The sequence below is a fragment of the Sycon ciliatum genome, chromosome 2 (assembly GCF_964019385.1).
Source record: "Sycon ciliatum chromosome 2, ocSycCili1.1, whole genome shotgun sequence".
In the NCBI taxonomy this organism is placed as follows: Eukaryota; Metazoa; Porifera; class Calcarea; order Leucosolenida; family Sycettidae; genus Sycon; species Sycon ciliatum.
The window spans coordinates 44,781,741-44,801,269 of NC_088644.1; the positions used below are offsets into that span (position 1 = coordinate 44,781,741).

A 19,529-nucleotide genomic window follows, 5' to 3' on the forward strand; every position below is an offset into this window, starting at 1 on the left:
GTAGCCTACCTGGCGCGTCAACATGCCGCGTCAACCGTCCGCTTGTATGTGTCGGCGATCCGGGCAATTGCCAAAGAAAACGGCAAAGATCTCTCGTCGCGAAGAGTGGACCTCACAGTTCAAGGAGTGGCACGTGCACAGGCCAACCGAACTAAAAACGCCAGTAAGCCAATCCTCCTGCCCCACAGGGCAGCTATGCACAATGCCCTGATACGGTCTAACCTCAACGCGACCGACCGAGCCATGGTATGGGCAGCTATTTGCCTGGGCTTCTTTGCCTGTCTCCGGGCAAGTGAGCACACTTCCACAACCGCCACAACCATGTCAGATGGTGGCCTCCGAACAGAAGACCTCTCCGTCACGCCGCAGGCAATACAGGTCACAATCAAGAAGTCCAAGACCGACCAACTCAGCAAGGGTCCTCCGTCCGGCTCACAACCACCAACTCAACGGTTTGTCCGGTCAGAGCCATGTATACCTATCTCTCCAGATGCCCCAACCTGCCCAATAGACCACTGTTCGTTGACAGCTGTGGCAAGTTCCTAACTGCACAAAGACTCACACCTCTAATCCGTCAGCTCCTGAGCAGCGCAGGGTACCCACCGATCCAGTATTCACTGCACGGCCTCAGAGCCGGAGCCGCAACCACAGGAGCAATGAGCGGCTTCACTGAATCCGAGATCATGAAACTCGGCAGATGGCGAAGTGCCTGCTACAAGAACTATGTTCGCTGTGGAAAGTAACTGTTCACCGTCCGCAGGCGCGCACAGCTACACCCACATACACGCACCCGCAGACACATACACACGCACGCACACACACACACGCACGCATACACACATGCATGCACGCGTACGCGCACCCGCAGTCTGATACCGCGCAAGCATGCATGCAGGTACACACGCTGCGCACACACTGGTACGCCCATTCGCGGACGTATGCACTCACGTTCTAGCACTGACTGAGCACGCACGCCTCTGATACTCATAAGTTATCTGCACCACTCAGTTGCTGGGCTATAGCTCCCACCTATGGCATCATGCCACCCATTGCTTTTGCCGACTACATGCGATTCAAACCCTTATCAGTGTCACTAAGGGAAAACAAACATACGAATGGCACGCATTTGAACTACGTACATGTAGCTGAAGCGCTTGAATACCACACTAAGGTCATTCGGCTGACCAACGCAGAATTTGGGGCTATTCGGCAGCCTGGTCTGATTCCTAGCTTGGTAACCGGATTGAGCTTCCAAGGTTGCTATGACAACGTGCAGTCATGCGCAGGGCCACCCAACATGCATTTGGAGGCCCAGGAAAGACAGAAACGCGTTTCTAGGCAACAGCAAAAGCGCTCGGCGAGTATCACGCTACTCATGCAGCGCGCACGTTGGGGTGTGTCCCCTGCAACCGTAATGATAGTGTTCATCCATGGGGGAATGTTGCAAACGCCTCAACCATTCCATATTCATCCATAAAGGCATTTCTGAACGCATTTTGTCCATAATATGAATGATTTGTATTCATTTTCTTCAGAATATTTGAATTATAATTATGCTGGCTTCATTCCAATATGCGTACACAGTGCGCGTTTGGACGAGTATACTCGTCCTTGGGAAATCACTAGGGACGAGTATACTCGTCCTTGGGCTTCAAAGGGTTAAAAGAGCTTCTTGTTGTCCTAGGGCCGGTTGAAACTAGAGGGAAAAGGTCCGTAAAATTTGGGAGAGGGAAAACAACATGATTAACATGGATAAATTTAGCAATGCTACGAATAAGGTAATGTTCAAACGGATAAATCGACAATCTAGTTAACAGCGGCATGACGTCATCTTGTAGTTTCGTGCCACAAACAGCGCATACAGAGCTGTCGGTCCTTGGCGGATAGCTTCATTGCAAAGCAAGAGCAGCAGTATAGTAAGTCAGGCAGGATAACAGAGAGGATAAACTGTCGTCTTGCCTTCAAACATAGTTTCCGAAAACACCATCGAAGAGCGCCAACCTTTGTGCAAGTCTTCCTAACGACAAAGTCTATGTGACCAGACCAAGAAACATCACTGTCTGCAATGACTCCCAGGATTCTCGTGCTAGACACTTGAGTCAGAGGCTGTTGGTTAAAAACGATTGGAGTTGAGAGGGGTTGAGAAGACTTAGAAATCATCAAAGTTACAGTGTTCTCGTATTAAACGAATCAGTGACGGTAGCGACGGCCTCAGCTGGTGTACATCTGCTGGCAAACACCGGGAGCGTCTGTCACAAAGGTACGATCGGGACCAGACCAGGGCCGCTCCCGAAATACCAACAGCTGCAAGAGCAAGAAGAAGCTGCTGATGCTTCACCGTATCGAAGGCTTTTTTCAAATCAATACAGAATAAATATTTCCTGTAGGTGTATGATGTAGAATAATTTATTTTATTTTATATAATTTTTGGGCTGAATCCTTTTTTTCTTCTGAGTACTTTTTTCATTATTGTCATCATTCTGTTTTGTTTTTGGTATTTTTGGTGAAGCACGTAAAAGCGTAATTGGCTGTTTTCCCGAGCATCCTGCGAGCATCCGCTAGAGCATAATCTGGTCATTTACCGAGCATAATCCGCTTACCCCTACTAGTGTACAGAAGGAACTATGACACTATGTAGAATCACAGGGGTTGTAACTGAGAGGAGCATCATGACGAGTCGATTGTCCAAGCCGGTTGTATTGCGCAGATAATGATAGACACAAGCAGTGATGTAGCAATGGGATTTGGGATAAAGAAGACGAGCTGTGAGACGTTGACGGGTCACTAGAATGATAAAGCACTTTTGTGCTCCCGCACATATTGTCCAGGCGTCAGGCGCCCAGCCTCCCTGCCTATCCGACCCGCCATACACAACAACAAAACTGAACTAAAGTTTTTTAATTATTCGACAAGACGAAGACGGGCAACGGACAAACAAGAACAACGGACACAACAAGGTAAACTGGAAACTGAAGAAAAAGACAAACATCATGGCAGCACATGAGCATGCGCGTCAACAAAACAACACAAAACGCATGACAATGACGTAACCGTTCCATGGTGCATGCACAAACTGCATGTGAAACCAAATAGTCCAACTGGGGAAAAGGAGAGCGCAAAACAAAACAAAATAAACCAAAGGACCACAACAAAATTGAGCCATGAAATGCCTCATTTCTTGTTAAGACAGTGTTCTTTTTGTTCTTGCACTGCTGCTGTACAGTTGCAAATCCCACCCGCCCACCCAATTGGATATTCATTGCTAGATATGTATGTGCATACGGATTTATTGGCTGAATAAGCAGTAGTGCGTGTAGGTGGCGAGCATGTTTTCGTGCGCACGCGCGCGTGTGGTTGTGTGTGTGTGCGTGTGTGTGTGTGCGTGAGGCCAATTTCAGATAAGTCTGTATTGAGGTAGCACATTAGCTTTAGACTGGCCCATTTGGGGTTATTCAGCATTTCCACTATTGTCGCTGGCGGCAATTCCCATTAATCAGTGCACTGAGCCGCGGTGAACGTAATTCTATCGGAAGTTCATGTATCCAGCGTACCATGGCTTGGATCGCTTACTGTCTTGCGTTGTTTTCTTTTTGTTATGCTAAAGCGATGTGTACCAGGCTGCCATAATTATGTTTAAATGCTTGTCTATGCCTGCGGCATAGTTATGTTAATACACATGCGGTGCAAGAATTGGAGCAGCTGTTTCTGCGACCATGCAGTTCTATTGTTGTTTTTGTGGTGTGTACGAGAGAGTCGAAAAGAAAAGTCTTTCTTTCAAATAAAAACGATATGCAACAAGCGCTTTACACAAAGCGTCTACAACTGTTCCCTTCTATCCAGTGCAGCAGATAATAATACTCACAGATATTATAGGTTTGTTTATCACGTATTCAGCAGTACTCTTTAAACACACAGGTATAATTACTATTCTCTGCGTTCAGTGGTGCAGTTGATCGTACGTAGGCTTCACAAGTGAACTAAATCAGTCAAAAGGAGGCTGTGCAGTTGATAATACTTACAGTGTTCGGAGGTTTGGTAGACCAGAGAACACACCGTCACTTAAATTCTGAATCTGATTATCGTGCAAATGTCTACAAACGACAAAGCACAAAGACAATGTTGTTCTTGCATAGTTCCGGGTAGTGCACAAAACACTGAGTCTAGACTGTAGTGGTTCTAATCTATAAGGCCGAATCATGACCCTGTTTTCAGGAATAACCTAGACTCCTAACCACAACATGATTCATATGCAACTGGGTTAGGTTGCACACTTCACATACACCTGTGTAACATATAGTCTCCGTCATTTTTCTTCTATTGTCAAGCATGAGGTTTGTTGCAAAGCTAAGAAAACGCAATTTGCAAAGTTACTTTGACACTGCAGAAAAATAACTAACCACCCAAGCATGAAAAATATACTGGCTTGAATTGTACAAATTGCGTGAGAACTGAATATGACGTTAAACAGTATACCTACGGCCGCAACCACACTACGTAAAAATCACAATCGTCGGCGCCTTCCTCCTGGGTAAACTCGAACAGCACTTCAGTAGCGGCTCGGTAGGCCTCTACAGAGACGACGGGCTTGCCGTCCTCCGTAACGCCACTGGCCACAGTGCGGACAAAGTACGGAAAGCTGTCATCGACACCTTCAAGACGCTGGGGCTAAAAATCACGATAGACGTCAACCTGAACGCTGTTAACTACCTAGACATCACAATGAGCCTCTCCACAGGAACCTACCAACCGTACCGAAAACCCAACGACACCCCACTGTATGTCAACGTCAACTCCAATCACCCACCGCAAGTCCTTAAGAACATCCCAGCTGGAATTAACAACCGACTGGCAAGCATCTCCTGCTCAGAGGCGGTGTTCCGTGATGCTATCCCCATCTACGCGGAGGCCCTCAACGCCAGCGGCCACCCTAGCACGCTAGAGTTCAAACAGAAAACAAGCAAAAAGAAGAAAAGGAAGAGGAAGGTGATTTGGTACAACCCGCCCTACAGCCGTAATGTGAAAACAAACATCGGTGGAAGATTCCTCGCGCTCATTAAGAAGCACTTCCCCCCGCAGTCGAAGCTCGGAAAAATATTCACAAAAAACACCATCAAGATAAGCTACAGTTGCATGCCAAATATGGCTGCACGCATCAAAAGCCACAACAAAGCGGTCCTCTGCCCGCAAACGAAAAAACCGGAAAAGCCCTGCAACTGCCGAGACAAGCCATCTTGTCCACTCAACGGTGAATGCCAAACGACGGAGCTGATATATGTGGCATCCATAACGTCAGGCCCCACCAAAAAGGAATACACCGGTATGTCGGCGCCACCATTCAAGTCACGCCATGCCAACCACATGACTACAACAAGATACGAGAAGTACTCCAGCTGCACTGAGTTTTCCAACTACATCTGGAAGCTGAAGAAATCCAACGCCCAATACGAAGTCGAATGGAGGATAAAAGATCGCGCCCGGGCATACTCCAACATCACGAAGCGGTGTTCCCTCTGTACCAGAGAAAAGTATCACATCCTGAACACGCTAGGGTCACCGTCCAGCCTCAACAAGCGCTCCGAAATGGTGTCCAAGTGCCGACACGAGAACAAGTATCTCCTAAAAAACCACGGTGTCACCTAAACATGTCTCCACAGCCTCCTGCCCACACCATTCACGTTCACACACCTTGCTCATAACACCCTGCCCACACCAGACATATCCCTTTACATTGCGCTATTATCACACTTCTAGCTCTACAGCCTCCTGCCTACATCATCCACACGCATTGTTCACCACCTCCTGCCCACACCAGCCACACACTTCGCGCTCACACTGCACTGCTAGCCCCTGCCTTCAACAACCACACACTCTGCACACAGCCCCCTGCCTAAAACATCACCGCTACTGCGCTAGCCCCCACAGTCTCACACAGCTTTTTATACCACCCTCTCCTGGCATATATACCGGCATGGTCGGCACCCGATCTTCATGTTGCCTGATGATTGCGTAAGCATGAAACTTAAAGTAGCAGCAAACAAGCCTTGATTGTCCTTGTTGTTCTGTAGTGTAAAAATCACAGTACAAATTTTCATGCATATCTCAGTACAAGTCGGTACGCAACCACACTACACTTTTCGGTCTGCATAGATGACGTTTTCACGCGAACAGCACGTGACGTTGTCGTACCAAAGCGTGTGCCATGCGCTGAAAAAGACCTGGAAATTCAAAAACAATGCTGATGCTGATGCTATGTACGACGACCAGGTACAAAAACAAAGTTGTACACAGGAGATGGAGCGCGAAAACGACGAAAACGACAAACGTGGCTTTCTACAGGGGTGCGCCAGTTGCTGAAAACCTACAAAGCGCATTTTGCATTTCGCACGCGTCGGCATGACGATTTCTACTGTAATGCAGTTTGTACGTGATTTTGTACCTTGTGTGGTTGCAGCCTAAACGGGGACTTCCCCAGGGACTCATAGTCTTTGTTGGATCATGGCGTTAGAAAAAGGTACAAAAAACCAGTTTTTTTATGGTTCGTTTAGTTAACATTTTGTTATGTTGGCAACCCCCTTTTTTGTTAGATACATGAAGAAATGGAGCAGAAATAACAGAAGTGCGTGCTGTTGAGTTCGAAACAGGACGACTGACGACACATTATCCAGACATTACAACGGGAACAGGTAGGTTGGGGGAACGACATTTATTATAGACTAGACAAGAGACCAAGACGAACGAAACGACTACATTGAAGAGTGAGAAAAGAGAGAGGAAGAGATCAAATCTGAACGGCAAGATAAAGGGCCTGGGTAGCTATGGCAAATATGGGCGCGCAAGTAGCTACCCAGGCCAACGGAACAAAAGGAGATAAAAGGTGAGTACATAAGTGCATGCAGGCCAGCTAGAAAAGGTACGGGAGGAGGTACCTAACATACCACCCCTCCATGAAACAAAATCCCGCGTCCTCGCGGAGAGAAAAAAAGAGGAAATATTTTTCTTAAAATGACTGGAGGAGAAAAAAAACACACACACATACTGCACGCGCGCACGGATCTCACGAAAGTGTGTACTAAATGCACTACAGATCATTCCTGTACTACTTATAGTGTGTAATAACTATTGGAGTTTGACGAGGAACATGAATTACTAGTATTTTGCACGGCTAATACAGCCTAGTTACACTTTTGCTAAACATCCAAAAATTAGAGCGTGGCTCACCATGATCGGACCCCTAACTTGGTAATGTTTTACTAACACACGCGCGCGCACACACTACAAAAAAATTCACGAAAATAAATTTGACGAAGAAGCATACAAAAAAAGGAAAGAGAGAAAGGTAGCTGACCTGCATGGCTTGAACGAGACTAGACGATGTTGGCGTAGGAGAGACGAGGTTGATAGAGATGAGACGAGGTTGGCGTAGGAGAGACGAGACTGACATGGACGAGACGAGGTTGACATAGACGAGACGAATGGCGGTTGAGGACGACTGGGCATGGGATGATCTCAGGGCCGTGGGTCGATCAATAATCGGGCGCCAATGTTGAGTTCGAAACAGGACGACTGACGACACATTATCCACACATTACAACGGGAACAGGTAGGTTGGGGGAACGACATTTATTATAGACGACGAGACAAGAGACCAAGACGAACGAAACGACTACATTGAAGAGTGAGAAAAGAGAGAGGAAGAGATCAAGTCTGAACGGCAAGATAAAGGGCCTGGGTAGCTATGGCAAATATGGGCGCGCAAGTAGCTACCCAGGCCAACGGAACAAAATGAGACAAAAGGTGAGTACGTAAGTGCATGCAGGCCAGCTAGAAAAGGTACGGGAGGAGGTACCTAACAGTGCTATAAGGTTGAAGGTTCTGAAAATTTTAATATAGCTATGAATAGGATGAAGGCCGCAGACATCACGCAACTACGTTACTTGTTTGACATGTATTTACTGTGTATTTGATAACAAAAATATTATTGAAAACCCATAATCGATTTTCTTGTTCCTATCATCAGTGGGAAAAATACGGAACTAAGGATACAACCAAAAAAACTGAAGTTAAATACTGTAAATAGAAAGGTGTTAGAAATAACAAGATACAAGTGATAATATTTTTGTTATAAAATACACAGTAAATACATGTCAAACAATTAACGTAGTTGCTTGATGTCAGCGGCCTTCATCCTATTCATAAAAATAAAAATAAATTCACGGTTCGCGTCAGACTCGGTTTCTCTATACAGAGGCCGAGTTTTCCGCATCCGTAGGAACGCCACCACCCTTCAAGGATCAAGGCGCAGATGCAGCTCCTAAAGCGGTGGGAGGTGAGTAGATCAGTTCACCAACATGTGGTCAAAGACCAAAAATCCCATTCACTGCATCCATGGCAGGCAGGCATAGTGAGATGGTCTAAGACCATGATTGAGAAACAGAGGGTACCAGGTTCAAGTCCTCCTTGAAAGCGGAAGGATTTTTTCCAGCCGTGCTGCGACCCACAGTTAATTGGGAACTCGTGGCCTGGCACGAGGAAAACATGGATCCTATTCATAGCTATATTAAAATTATTATCTCCACGTAGATTATTTGTTCTGAAAATTTCAATGCTTTTCAAGTAGAATCTGTCATTGTTTTTAGAGAATTATCCACAAAGGGCGAATGACTCCCGGATTCAATTAGTAATCTTTTAAGGGCATAATTATAAAATCGGTTGTGGCGACAAACGCGATAAGGCCGGCTGCAGGGACGCCGTAATGTCGCACTCGCCCCAGCACCATTCAAACCCTTTGGCAGTTCACGGCACGAACTTCAACAAAGCCCCGTGAATGTGTACCAGGGGAAGGCTAGACACCATGTCTCTAGGCATCAATAGGCATCGTATGAAAAGCCAGTCAATAGCACTAAAGAGCAAAAGCCTTTGTCACGGTTCGGTTTCACTCGCGCACCGGGCCCGAGCTGCCATCACAAACAAACGCCGGGCGCGAGCTGGCAGCACAAACAAACACCGTACTCACACGAAACCGTTGGGCCAACGGATGGCCACAGCCATCAAAAACAGGAACAAACCCATCCACGGCTCTTTCTCTTGCTAGCTGTGCTGCTGCGTGCATCCAACTGTTTTGCAATTTCTTTCTTCCTTGTTGCAATTTCTTGGTGAGATTTGAAATTTCCAAAGTTCTGCAGTCGTAGGAGATCCTGAGCCGTCACCATGAGCTCCGTGCCATCACTTTCCGATCTCCGCCAACTCAAAGTCGACGGAGTTGAAACTCGACTGCGAGAACTGGGGCTTTCTTGCTCAGGCAATTTTAGAGCCCAGGTGAGCCGTCTGCATGAGCATTTGTCGGCCCAGGCAAGAAACAAAGCTAATAGGGCTTGAAAGTGATGACGTCAAAACGGCCAGGGAGTACTAAGTTGACATCAGATTTCTATTTTGGATCCACTAAGGTGTGACTTTGCTATTGACTCAGTATGTGGGTGCATAGCAACCTACTCATGTCGTATGCAGGGGTGACTTTTACTTCGCCACCAGTTGTAACCCCGCCCCCAGTAGCCAAATCAGTCAGTTTCACTGGTTACATCACCTTGCTGAGAGTAAGACGGCTTGAGATGTGCTTGGATCAATACAAAAACTGGATCCAAGTGGATCCAATTTTTGAATTTTTGAAATTGTTGCTATGCTGTGACGTAGCCCTTTCAAGCCCTATTCTACGAGCCAGGTCGCAAAAAAGACCACGCTTCCGGCGGGCTAGTCCTGCGTCAGCCCCGGCCACTCAAAGCCCCGCGGCCGCGACCCAGCCTGACTCGTCGCCTGCGTTCACGTCGCAGCAATCTGCCGAGATCTCCCGAGCCGTGCAAGATGCAGTGGCGTCCTGCATGACGTCATTGACAACATCGATGGGTCTACCGGTGGTACCTCCACATGCACAGCCAACAGTAGCAGCAGCAACAGCAGCACAGCGGGCTGGTCCAGTCTCTGACGGTGATGTTGTGGTGCCTGAGCATGAATATGTCCAGCCTTCACTGGCTTCAGCACTAAGACCAGACCAGGAGAGTCTCTTCCTGGACGGCGATTTGCTCGCCCCAGAGCGTCCACCATCCATCCCATTGCCTGCCCTCAGCGACCATCTCACGGACAAGATTATCAAACGTGAGTACGTTGATTTTGGTAGGGTACTGGGGGAGCTGGCTTTTGATACGAGCATGGGTCTGGACAGTGGGTTCAGCCTGCAGGGGACGGGGGACCACATCACCCTTGTGCCATCTGCCATGTCGTCGTCATCCCGTCTAAAGAAAGTTGTAGACTTGACATTGTGGTCGGAGGCGTTCTCAGCCTTCGCCCAAGTAGCCCTCCACCACGACCCCGGCAGAGGTCCGGAATTATTCAAGTATCAAAGCACAATCGTGAAAGCGGCCGCACGCTATACATTCGGTGCGTGGTCCGGCTTCGACATGTCGTTCCGTGCAAGAGCTGAACGCAGCAAATCTAGCCTTGCCACGTCAGATCCGGAACTCTGGTCGGAGTGGTTTACAAACTCCATCCTGCCTCCCTGCCGTCACTGCAACCGGCAAGGTTATTTAGCAGTTCGCTGCCCCCGCGCCCGTAGCCTAGCTTCACTGTCTGAAGGGCCCGCAGCCAAACGCCCCTTTCCGGCACAGCGGTCAGGGGCTACCGCTCAGCCAAACGCCCAAGGGTCCTCCGTCCGGCTCACAACCACCAACTCAACCGTTTGCCCGGTCAGAGCCATGTATACCTATCTCTCCAGATGCCCCAACCTGCCCAATAGACCACTGTTCGTTGACAGCTGTGGCAAGTTCCTAACTGCACAAAGACTCACACGTCTAATCCGTCAGCTCCTGAGCAGCGCAGGGTACCCACGGATCCAGTATTCACTGCACGGCCTCAGAGCCGGAGCCGCAACCACAGGAGCAATGAGCGGCTTCACTGAATCCGAGATCATGAAACTCGGCAGATGGCGAAGTGCCTGCTACAAGAACTATGTTCGCTGTGGAAAGTAACTGTTCACCGTCCGCAGGCGCGCACAGCCACACCCACATTCACGCACCCGCAGACACATACACACGCACGCACACACACCCACGCACGCATACACACATGCATGCACGCGTACGCGCACCCGCAGTCTGATACCGCGCAAGCATGCATGCAGGTACACACGCTGCGCACACACTGGTACGCCCATTCGCGGACGTATGCACTCACGTTCTAGCACTGACTGTGCACGCACGCCTCTGATACTCATAAGTTATCTGCACCACTCAGTTGCTGTGCTATAGCTCCCACCTATGGCATCATGCCACCCATTGCTTTTGCCGACTACATGCGATTCAAACCCTTATCAGTGTCACTAAGGGAAAACAAACATACAAATGGCACGCATTTGAACTACGTACATGTAGCTGAAACGCTTGAATACCACACTAAGGTCATTCGGCTGACCAACGCAGAATTTGGGGCCATTCGGCGGTCTGGTCTGATTCCTAGCTTGTTGGTAACCGGCTTGAGGTTTCCAAGGTTGCTATGACAACGTGCAGTCATGCGCAGGGCCACCCAACATGCATTTGGAGGCCCAGGAAAGACAGAAACGCGTTCCTAGGCAACAGCAAAAGCGCTCGGCGAGTATCACGCTACTCATGCAGCGCGCACGTTGGGGTGTGTCCCCTGCAACCGTAATGATAGTGTTCATCCATGGGGGAATGTTGCAAACGCCTCAACCATTCCATATTCATCCATAAAGGCATTTCTGAACGCATTATGTCCATAATATGAATGATTTGTCTTCATTTTCTTCAGAATATTTGAATTATAATTATGCTGGCTTCATTCCAATATGCGTACACAGTGCGCGTTTGGACGAGTATACTCGTCCTTGGGAAATCACTAGGGACGAGTATACTCGTCCTTGGGCTTCAAAGGGTTAAAAGAGCTTCTTGTTGTCCTAGGGCCGGTTGAAACTAGAGGGAAAAGGTCCGTAAAATTTGGGAGAGGGAAAACAACATGATTAACATGGATAAATTTAGCAATGCTACGAATAAGGTAATGTTCAAACGGATACATCGACAATCTAGTTAACAGCGGCATGACGTCATCTTGTAGTTTCGTGCCACAAACAGCGCATACAGAGCTGTCGGTCCTTGGCGGATAGCTTCATTGCAAAGCAAGAGCAGCAGTATAGTAAGTCAGGCAGGATAACAGAGAGGATAAACTGTCGTCTTGCCTTCAAACATAGTTTCCGAAAACACCATCGAAGAGCGCCAACCTTTGTGCAAGTCTTCCTAACGACAAAGTCTATGTGACCAGACCAAGAAACATCACTGTCTGCAATGACTCCCAGGATTCTCGTGCTAGACACTTGAGTCAGAGGCTGTTGGTTAAAAACGATTGGAGTTGAGAGGGGTTGAGAAGACTTAGAAATCATCAAAGTTACAGTGTTCTCGTATTAAACGAATCAGTGACGGTAGCGACGGCCTCAGCTGGTGTACATCTGCTGCCAAACATCGGGAGCGTCTGTCACAAAGGTACGATCGGAACCAGACCAGGGCCGCTCCCGAAATACCAACAGCTGCAAGAGCAAGAAGAAGCTGCTGATGCTTCACCGTATCGAAGGCTTTTTTCAAATCAATACAGAATAAATATTTCCTGTAGGTGTATGATGTAGAATAATTTATTTTATTTTTTATATTTTTGGGCTGAATCCTTTTTTTCTTCTGAGTACTTTTTTCATTATTGTCATCATTCTGTTTTGTTTTTGGTATTTTTGGTGAAGCACGTAAAAGCGTAATTGGCTGTTTTCCCGAGCATCCTGCGAGCATCCGCTAGAGCATAATCTGGTCATTTACCGAGCATAATCCGCTTACCCCTACTAGTGTACAGAAGGAACTATGACACTATGTAGAATCACAGGGGTTGTAACTGAGAGGAGCATCATGACGAGTCGATTGTCCAAGCCGGTTGTATTGCGCAGATAATGATAGACACAAGCAGTGATGTAGCAATGGGATTTGGGATAAAGAGGACAAGCTGTGAGACGTTGACGGGTCACTAGAATGATAAAGCACTTTTGTGCTCCCGCACATATTGTCCAGGCGTCAGGCGCCCAGCCTCCCTGCCTATCAGACCCGCCATACACAACAACAAAACTGAACTAAAGTTTTTTAATTATTCGACAAGACGAAGACGGGCAACGGACAAACAAGAACAACGGACACAACAAGGTAAACTGGAAACTGAAGAAAAAGACAAACATCATGGCAGCACATGAGCATGCGCGTCAACAAAACAACACAAAACGCATGACAATGACGTAACCGTTCCATGGTGCATGCACAAACTGCATGTGAAACCAAATAGTCCAACTGGGGAAAAGGAGATCGCAAAACAAAACAAAATAAACCAAAGGACCACAACAAAATTGAGCCATGAAATGCCTCATTTCTTGTTAAGACAGTGTTCTTTTTGTTCTTGCACTGCTGCTGTACAGTTGCAAATCCCACCCGCCCACCCAATTGGATATTCATTGCTAGATATGTATGTGCATACGGATTTATTGGCTGAATAAGCAGTAGTGCGTGTATGTGGCGAGCATGTTTTCGTGCGCACGCGCACGTGTGGTTGTGTGTGTGTGCGTGTGTGTGTGTGCGTGAGGCCAATTTCAGATAAGTCTGTATTGAGGTAGCACATTAGCTTTAGACTGGCCCATTTGGGGTTATTCAGCATTTCCACTATTGTTGCTGGCGGCAATTCCCATTAATCAGTGCACTGAGCCGCGGTGAACGTAATTCTATTGGAAGTTCATGTATCCAGCGTACCATGGCTTGGATCGCTTACTGTCTTGCGTTGTTTTCTTTTTGTTATGCTAAAGCGATGTGTACCAGGCTGCCATAATTATGTTTAAATGCTTGTCTATGCCTGCGGCATAGTTATGTTAATACACATGCGGTGCAAGAATTGGAGCAGCTGTTTCTGCGACCATGCAGTTCTATTGTTGTTTTTGTGGTGTGTACGAGAGAGTCGAAAAGAAAAGTCTTTCTTTCAAATAAAAACGATATGCAACAAGCGCTTTACACAAAGCGTTTACAACTGTTCCCTTCTATCCAGTGCAGCAGATAATAATACTCACAGATATTATAGGTTTGTTCATCACGTATTCAGCAGTACTCTTTAAACACACAGGTATAATTACTATTCTCTGCGTTCAGTGGTGCAGTTGATCGTACGTAGGCTTCACAAGTGAACTAAATCAGTCAAAAGGAGGCTGTGCAGTTGATAATACTTACAGTGTTCCGAGGTTTGGTAGATCAGAGAACACACCGTCACTTAAATTCTGGATCTGATTATCGTGCAAACGTCTACAAACGACAAAGCACAAAGACAATGTTGTTCTTGCATAGTTCCGGGTAGTGCACAAAACACTGAGTCTAGACTGTAGTGGTTCTAATCTATAAGGCCGAATCATGACCCTGTTTTCAGGAATAACCTAGACTCCTAACCACAACATGATTCATATGCAACTGGGTTAGGTTGCAAAGTTCACATACACCTGTGTAACATATAGTCTCCGTCATTTTTCTTCTATTGTCAAGCATGAGGTTTGTTGCAAAGCTAAGAAAACGCAATTTTTAAAGTTAATTCGACACTAGAAGCGGTCAGGCCTCCTGCATTTTCATACAGAATATATTAATATCCGTATCTGGATATTAATATATCACCAATCCCTTTCGCCACCTTTGTAGCTGACACATTTGGCGCAAACACAGCACAGCACAGTATATTTGCTGCTCCTTTGTAGAGTGCACATCATTGCAAACCTGATGAGGGCTATATGCCGAAACGTTGTTTTAACTACGAAAATGTGTTCGAACGTTGCAGTGTAAATAGAAGGGAACGAGTCCGCTCCATCTGTAATTCTGTATGAAACTGCAGGAGGCCTCACCGCTTCTAATCTCTTGGTTCTCCTCTTCTAGGAGCGAGGCGCCATGGCGATACTTGCAATGGGGGTGCAAACTCCAGAGGAGCCAGTGCCAGTTGTCGTTTCTTCTTCAATGCCGAAGCTGTTGAAATCCGCAACTTGCGGCCGCAAGTAAACACTAATGCTGGCTGGGCACTACTGTGAATACATCGTATCTGGATATTAATATATCACCAATCCCTTTCGCCACCTTTGTACCTGACACATTTGGCGCAAACACAGCACAGCACAGTATATTTGCTGCTCCTTTGTAGAATGCACATCATTGCAAACCTGATGAGGGCTATATGCCGAAACGTTGTTTTAACTACGAAAATGTGTTCGAACGTTGGAGTGTAAATAGAAGGGAGCGAGTCCGCTCCATCTGTAATTCTACTTTGACACTGCAGAAAAATAACTAACCACCCAAGCATGAAAAATATACTGGCTTGAATTGTACAAACTACGTGAGAACTGAATATGACGTTAAACAGTATACCTAAACGGGGACTTCCCCAGGGACTCATAGTCTTTGGTGGATCATGGCGTTAGAAAAAGGTACAAAAAACCCGTTTTTTATGGTTCGTTTAGTTAACATTTTGTTATGTTTGCAACCCCCTTTTTTGTTAGATACATGAAGAAATGGAGCAGAAATAACAGAAGTGCGTGCTATAATGTTGAAGGTTCTGAAAATTTTAATATAGCTATGAATAGGATGAAGGCCGCAGACATCACGCAACTACTTTACTTGTTTGACATGTATTTACTGTGTATTTGATAACAAAAATATTATTGAAAACCCATAATCGATTTTCTTGTTCCTATCATCAGTGGGAAAAATACGGAACTAAGGATACAACCAAAGAAACTGAAGTTAAGTACTGTAAATAGAAATGTGTTAGAAATAACAAGATACAAGTGATAATATTTTTGTTATAAAATACATAGTAAATACATGTCAAACAAGTAACGTAGTTGCGTGATGTCTGCGGCCTTCATCCTATTCATAGCTATATTAAAATTATTATCTCCACGTAGATTATTTGTTCTGAAAATTTCAATGCTTTTCAAGTAGAATCTGTCATTGTTTTAGAGAATTATCCACAAAGGGCGAATGACTCACGGATTCAATTAGTGATCTTTTAAGGGCATAATTATAAAATCGGTTGTGGCAACAAACGCGATTAGGCCGGCTGCAGGGACGCCGTAATGTCGCACTCGCCCCAGCACCATTCAAACCCTTTGGCAGTTCACGGCACGAACTTCAACAAAGCCCTGTGAATGCGTACCAGGGGAAGGCTAGACAGCATGTCTCTAGACATCAATAGGCATCGTATGAAAAGCCAGTCAATAGCACTAAAGAGCAAAAGCCTTTGTCACGATTCGGTTTCACTCTCGCACCGGGCCCGAGCTGCCAGCACAAACAAACGCCGGACGCGAGCTGGCAGCGCAAACAAACACCGTACTCACACGAGACCGTTGGGCCAACGGATGGCCACAGCCATCAAAAACAGGAACAAACCCATCCACGGCTCTTTCTCTTGCTAGCTGTGCTGCTGCGTGCATCCAACTGTTTTGCAATTTCTTTCTTCCTTGTTGCAATTTCTTGGTGAGATTTGAAATTTCTAAAGTTCTGCTGTCGTAGGAGATCCTGAGCCGTCACCATGAGCTCCGTGCCATCACTTTCCGATCTCCGCCAACTCAAAGTCGACGGAGTTGAAACTCGACTGCAAGAACTGGGGCTTTCTTGCTCAGGCAATTTTAGACCCCAGGTGAGCCGCCTGCATGAGCATTTGTCGGCCCAGGCAAGAAACAAAGCTAATAGGGCTTGAAGGTGATGACGTCAAAAACGGCCAGGGAGTACTAAGTTGACATCCGATTTCTATTTTGGATCCACTAAGGTGTGACTTTGCTATTGCCTCAGTATGTGGGTGCATAGCAACCTACTCATGTCGTATGCAGGGGTGACTTTTACTTCGCCACCAGTTACACAGAACACGCAACTGGCACTTGCCGGGGACGTAAAGGCTGCTAATGCTGCTACTGTTGGCTGTTCTCTGTAGGTCTGTTTGTTGCGTGTACTGGTCCCCTCAGGCTGTGTGGTGATGCCAGTGAGCGTCTCCTGTGCTGTTGTTCTGTAGTCCGCTTCTCTTAATGCCCAGGCCAGCAGAGTGCATACCGTCTCCGCTTCACCTCTTTCTGTCATCTGGCGGTAGTACTGCGTCAAGAGAGACTGTGGCAGTTTCTTCAGGAGCTGCTGATAGAATGCACCAGCCTGAAGTTCCTGGCTGCGTCCGACGTCTTCTAGGTGAATGACAGCTACTTGGAGAAGATCAGCGAACTTCTCCAGATCCTGGGCAGCTCGTTCCATTCGTATCACTGGTAGCCGTGCCAGCGCCTCTGTATGCACTGCTGTCTGTCTTCTATCGCCACCAAACTTCTGTTCTAGACGCCTGATTGCTGCGGTGTACGCTGCTGCTGAGTATCCATAAGATTCTATCGCTTTCAATGCTGAGCCCGTCAAACACTGACGTAGTTGCAATAATTTCAGCTCTGGCGATAAATCTTGCTGCTCAACGCAAACCGAGAATGCTGCTTTCCATGTTCTGTATGCTGTTTTATCACCACTAAACATAGGTATCTTCACTTTCTTCAGGTGTCGGTACACGTCTGCTGGTGCTGCTGTTGACGATGGTGAGCTGGCTGTCATTCCAGACCAACTGGTCTGCGCGGGTTGCTGCTGCTGGTATTGTTGCTGTTGACGCTGCTGCTGCTGCTGTTGTTGCCGCTGCTGCTGCTGTTGTTGTTGTTGTTGTTGTTGTTGCCGCTGCTGCTGTTGCTGTAGTTGTTGCCGTTGCTGCTGCTGTTGTTGCAGCCCAGACAACGGCTGTGGCCTGGGCCTCGGTAGCGGCGTGGAAAACCGCTGCGGCGGTAGCATGCGTGATAACGGCTGCGGCATAGACGACGGCTGCAACGTAGACAAAGGCTGCGACGACTTCAGCACATAGACCGACTGGGACGCGTACAACGGCGGCATCGAGTGCTGCGACACAGGCAACGGCAAAGACTGATCTGCCGACAATGGCGGCAACGACTGCTGCGACCCGAGCAGCGACTGCTGCGACACAGGCAACGACAAGGACTGATCTGCATACAACGGCGGCAACGACTGCTGCAACACGGGCAGCGACTGCTGCGATACAGGCAGCGACTGCTGCAACACGGGCAGCGCCTGCTGCGACACGGGCAGCGACTGCTGCGACACAGGCAACGGCAAAGACTGATCTGCCGACAATGGCGGCAACGACTGCTGCGACACGGGCAGCGACTGCTGCGATACAGGCAGCGACTGCTGCAACACGGGCAGCGACTGCTGCGACACAGGCAACGGCAAAGACTGATCTGCATACAACGGCGGCAACGACTGCTGCGACACGGGCAGCGACTGCTGCGATACAGGCAGCGACTGCTGCAACACGGGCAGCGTCTGCTGCGACACGGGCAGCGACTGCTGCGATACAGGCAGCGACTCCTGCGACACAGGCAACGGCAAAGACTGAGACGCAGACAACGGCGGCAACGACTGCAGCGACACGGGCAGCGACTGCTGCGACACAGGCAGCGACAAGTACTGATACGCAGACAACGGTTGTGACATACATGAAGGCAAGGGACAAAGACTGCGACACATACAAAGGCTGTGTGTGTGTGTACTGCATGCGTGTGCGCTGTGATTGCATCCTAGACACAGGTTGCGATGCAGTCTCTGGGGTCTGTTTGCCAGGTTGCCACAATGTGTCCATGGAGTTGTTGGTGTGGGCCAATGGTGCTGTCCCAGTGTTGAACTGCTGTGCATTCTCAATCATATACTCGGTGCTTTCTGGAACAATCACTGGCGTAGCAATGTCTGGCACGAAAGCGTTCGCCCACGTTGTATCACTATTTGCAGTTGCACCTTCTACGTCGTTTGGATACTCTTGCCGATCCTTCGTATCTGCCTTTTGATGATGACCATAGCCTTGTAAAGCCGTCTGATCACCAGCGGGTTCGCATAACGGCGCACTCTCGCCCGTTTCGGGAACCTGTGCGTCTGCCTGTGCACGACTCGTGCTGTCTGTTTGCTGCATATGGCCGCTCAGGACAAGGCCTGCAGCTCCTGGTGCGTGATCCGTGTCCTTATCTAGACTCGCTAGGTACGCTTTCACCTTATCGGCATTCCGGGTGTACTGTACACCGCTTATAGAGCTCGCAAGTGAACTGTTGTAGTTTGAACAAATTCCGTACATGTACTCACTAACCATAGCCACTGTGTTTGCATACATTTCTTGTGTTGCTACATACTCCTCAAACAACTCTGGATCCTCCCGCAATGTACTAAGCAAGCAATGTACTTTTAGGTCCAGCTCCACGAGTGACAGTTTGACAGCACTTACAGGTGATCCATTTTCGATTTCGTTCAGAACCGCGATTCTTCCTCTGGCGAAGGCGACACTCTGGTCAGCCTTTCTCGACCTCGCATCCATTGAATCCGGCTCGAAGGACCAATTTTAGAGATCCTACTCTG

The 19,529-nt window shown here is 47.7% G+C and overlaps 1 protein-coding gene across 1 annotated transcript in view; it reads right to left on the bottom strand.

The window, feature by feature from the left end:
- The window catches only part of LOC135810260 (leucine-rich repeat-containing protein 15-like), a 342,979-nt gene that overhangs the window by 287,439 nt on the left and 36,011 nt on the right, over positions 1 to 19,529 (bottom strand). The window contains exons 6-7 of the mRNA XM_065323740.1: positions 14,295 to 14,366; positions 4,020 to 4,091 (exon numbers count right to left, since the gene is read on the bottom strand). Of these exons, the coding sequence (XP_065179812.1) occupies positions 4,020 to 4,091; positions 14,295 to 14,366 (144 nt within the window). The remainder of the gene's footprint in view (positions 1 to 4,019; positions 4,092 to 14,294; positions 14,367 to 19,529) is intronic.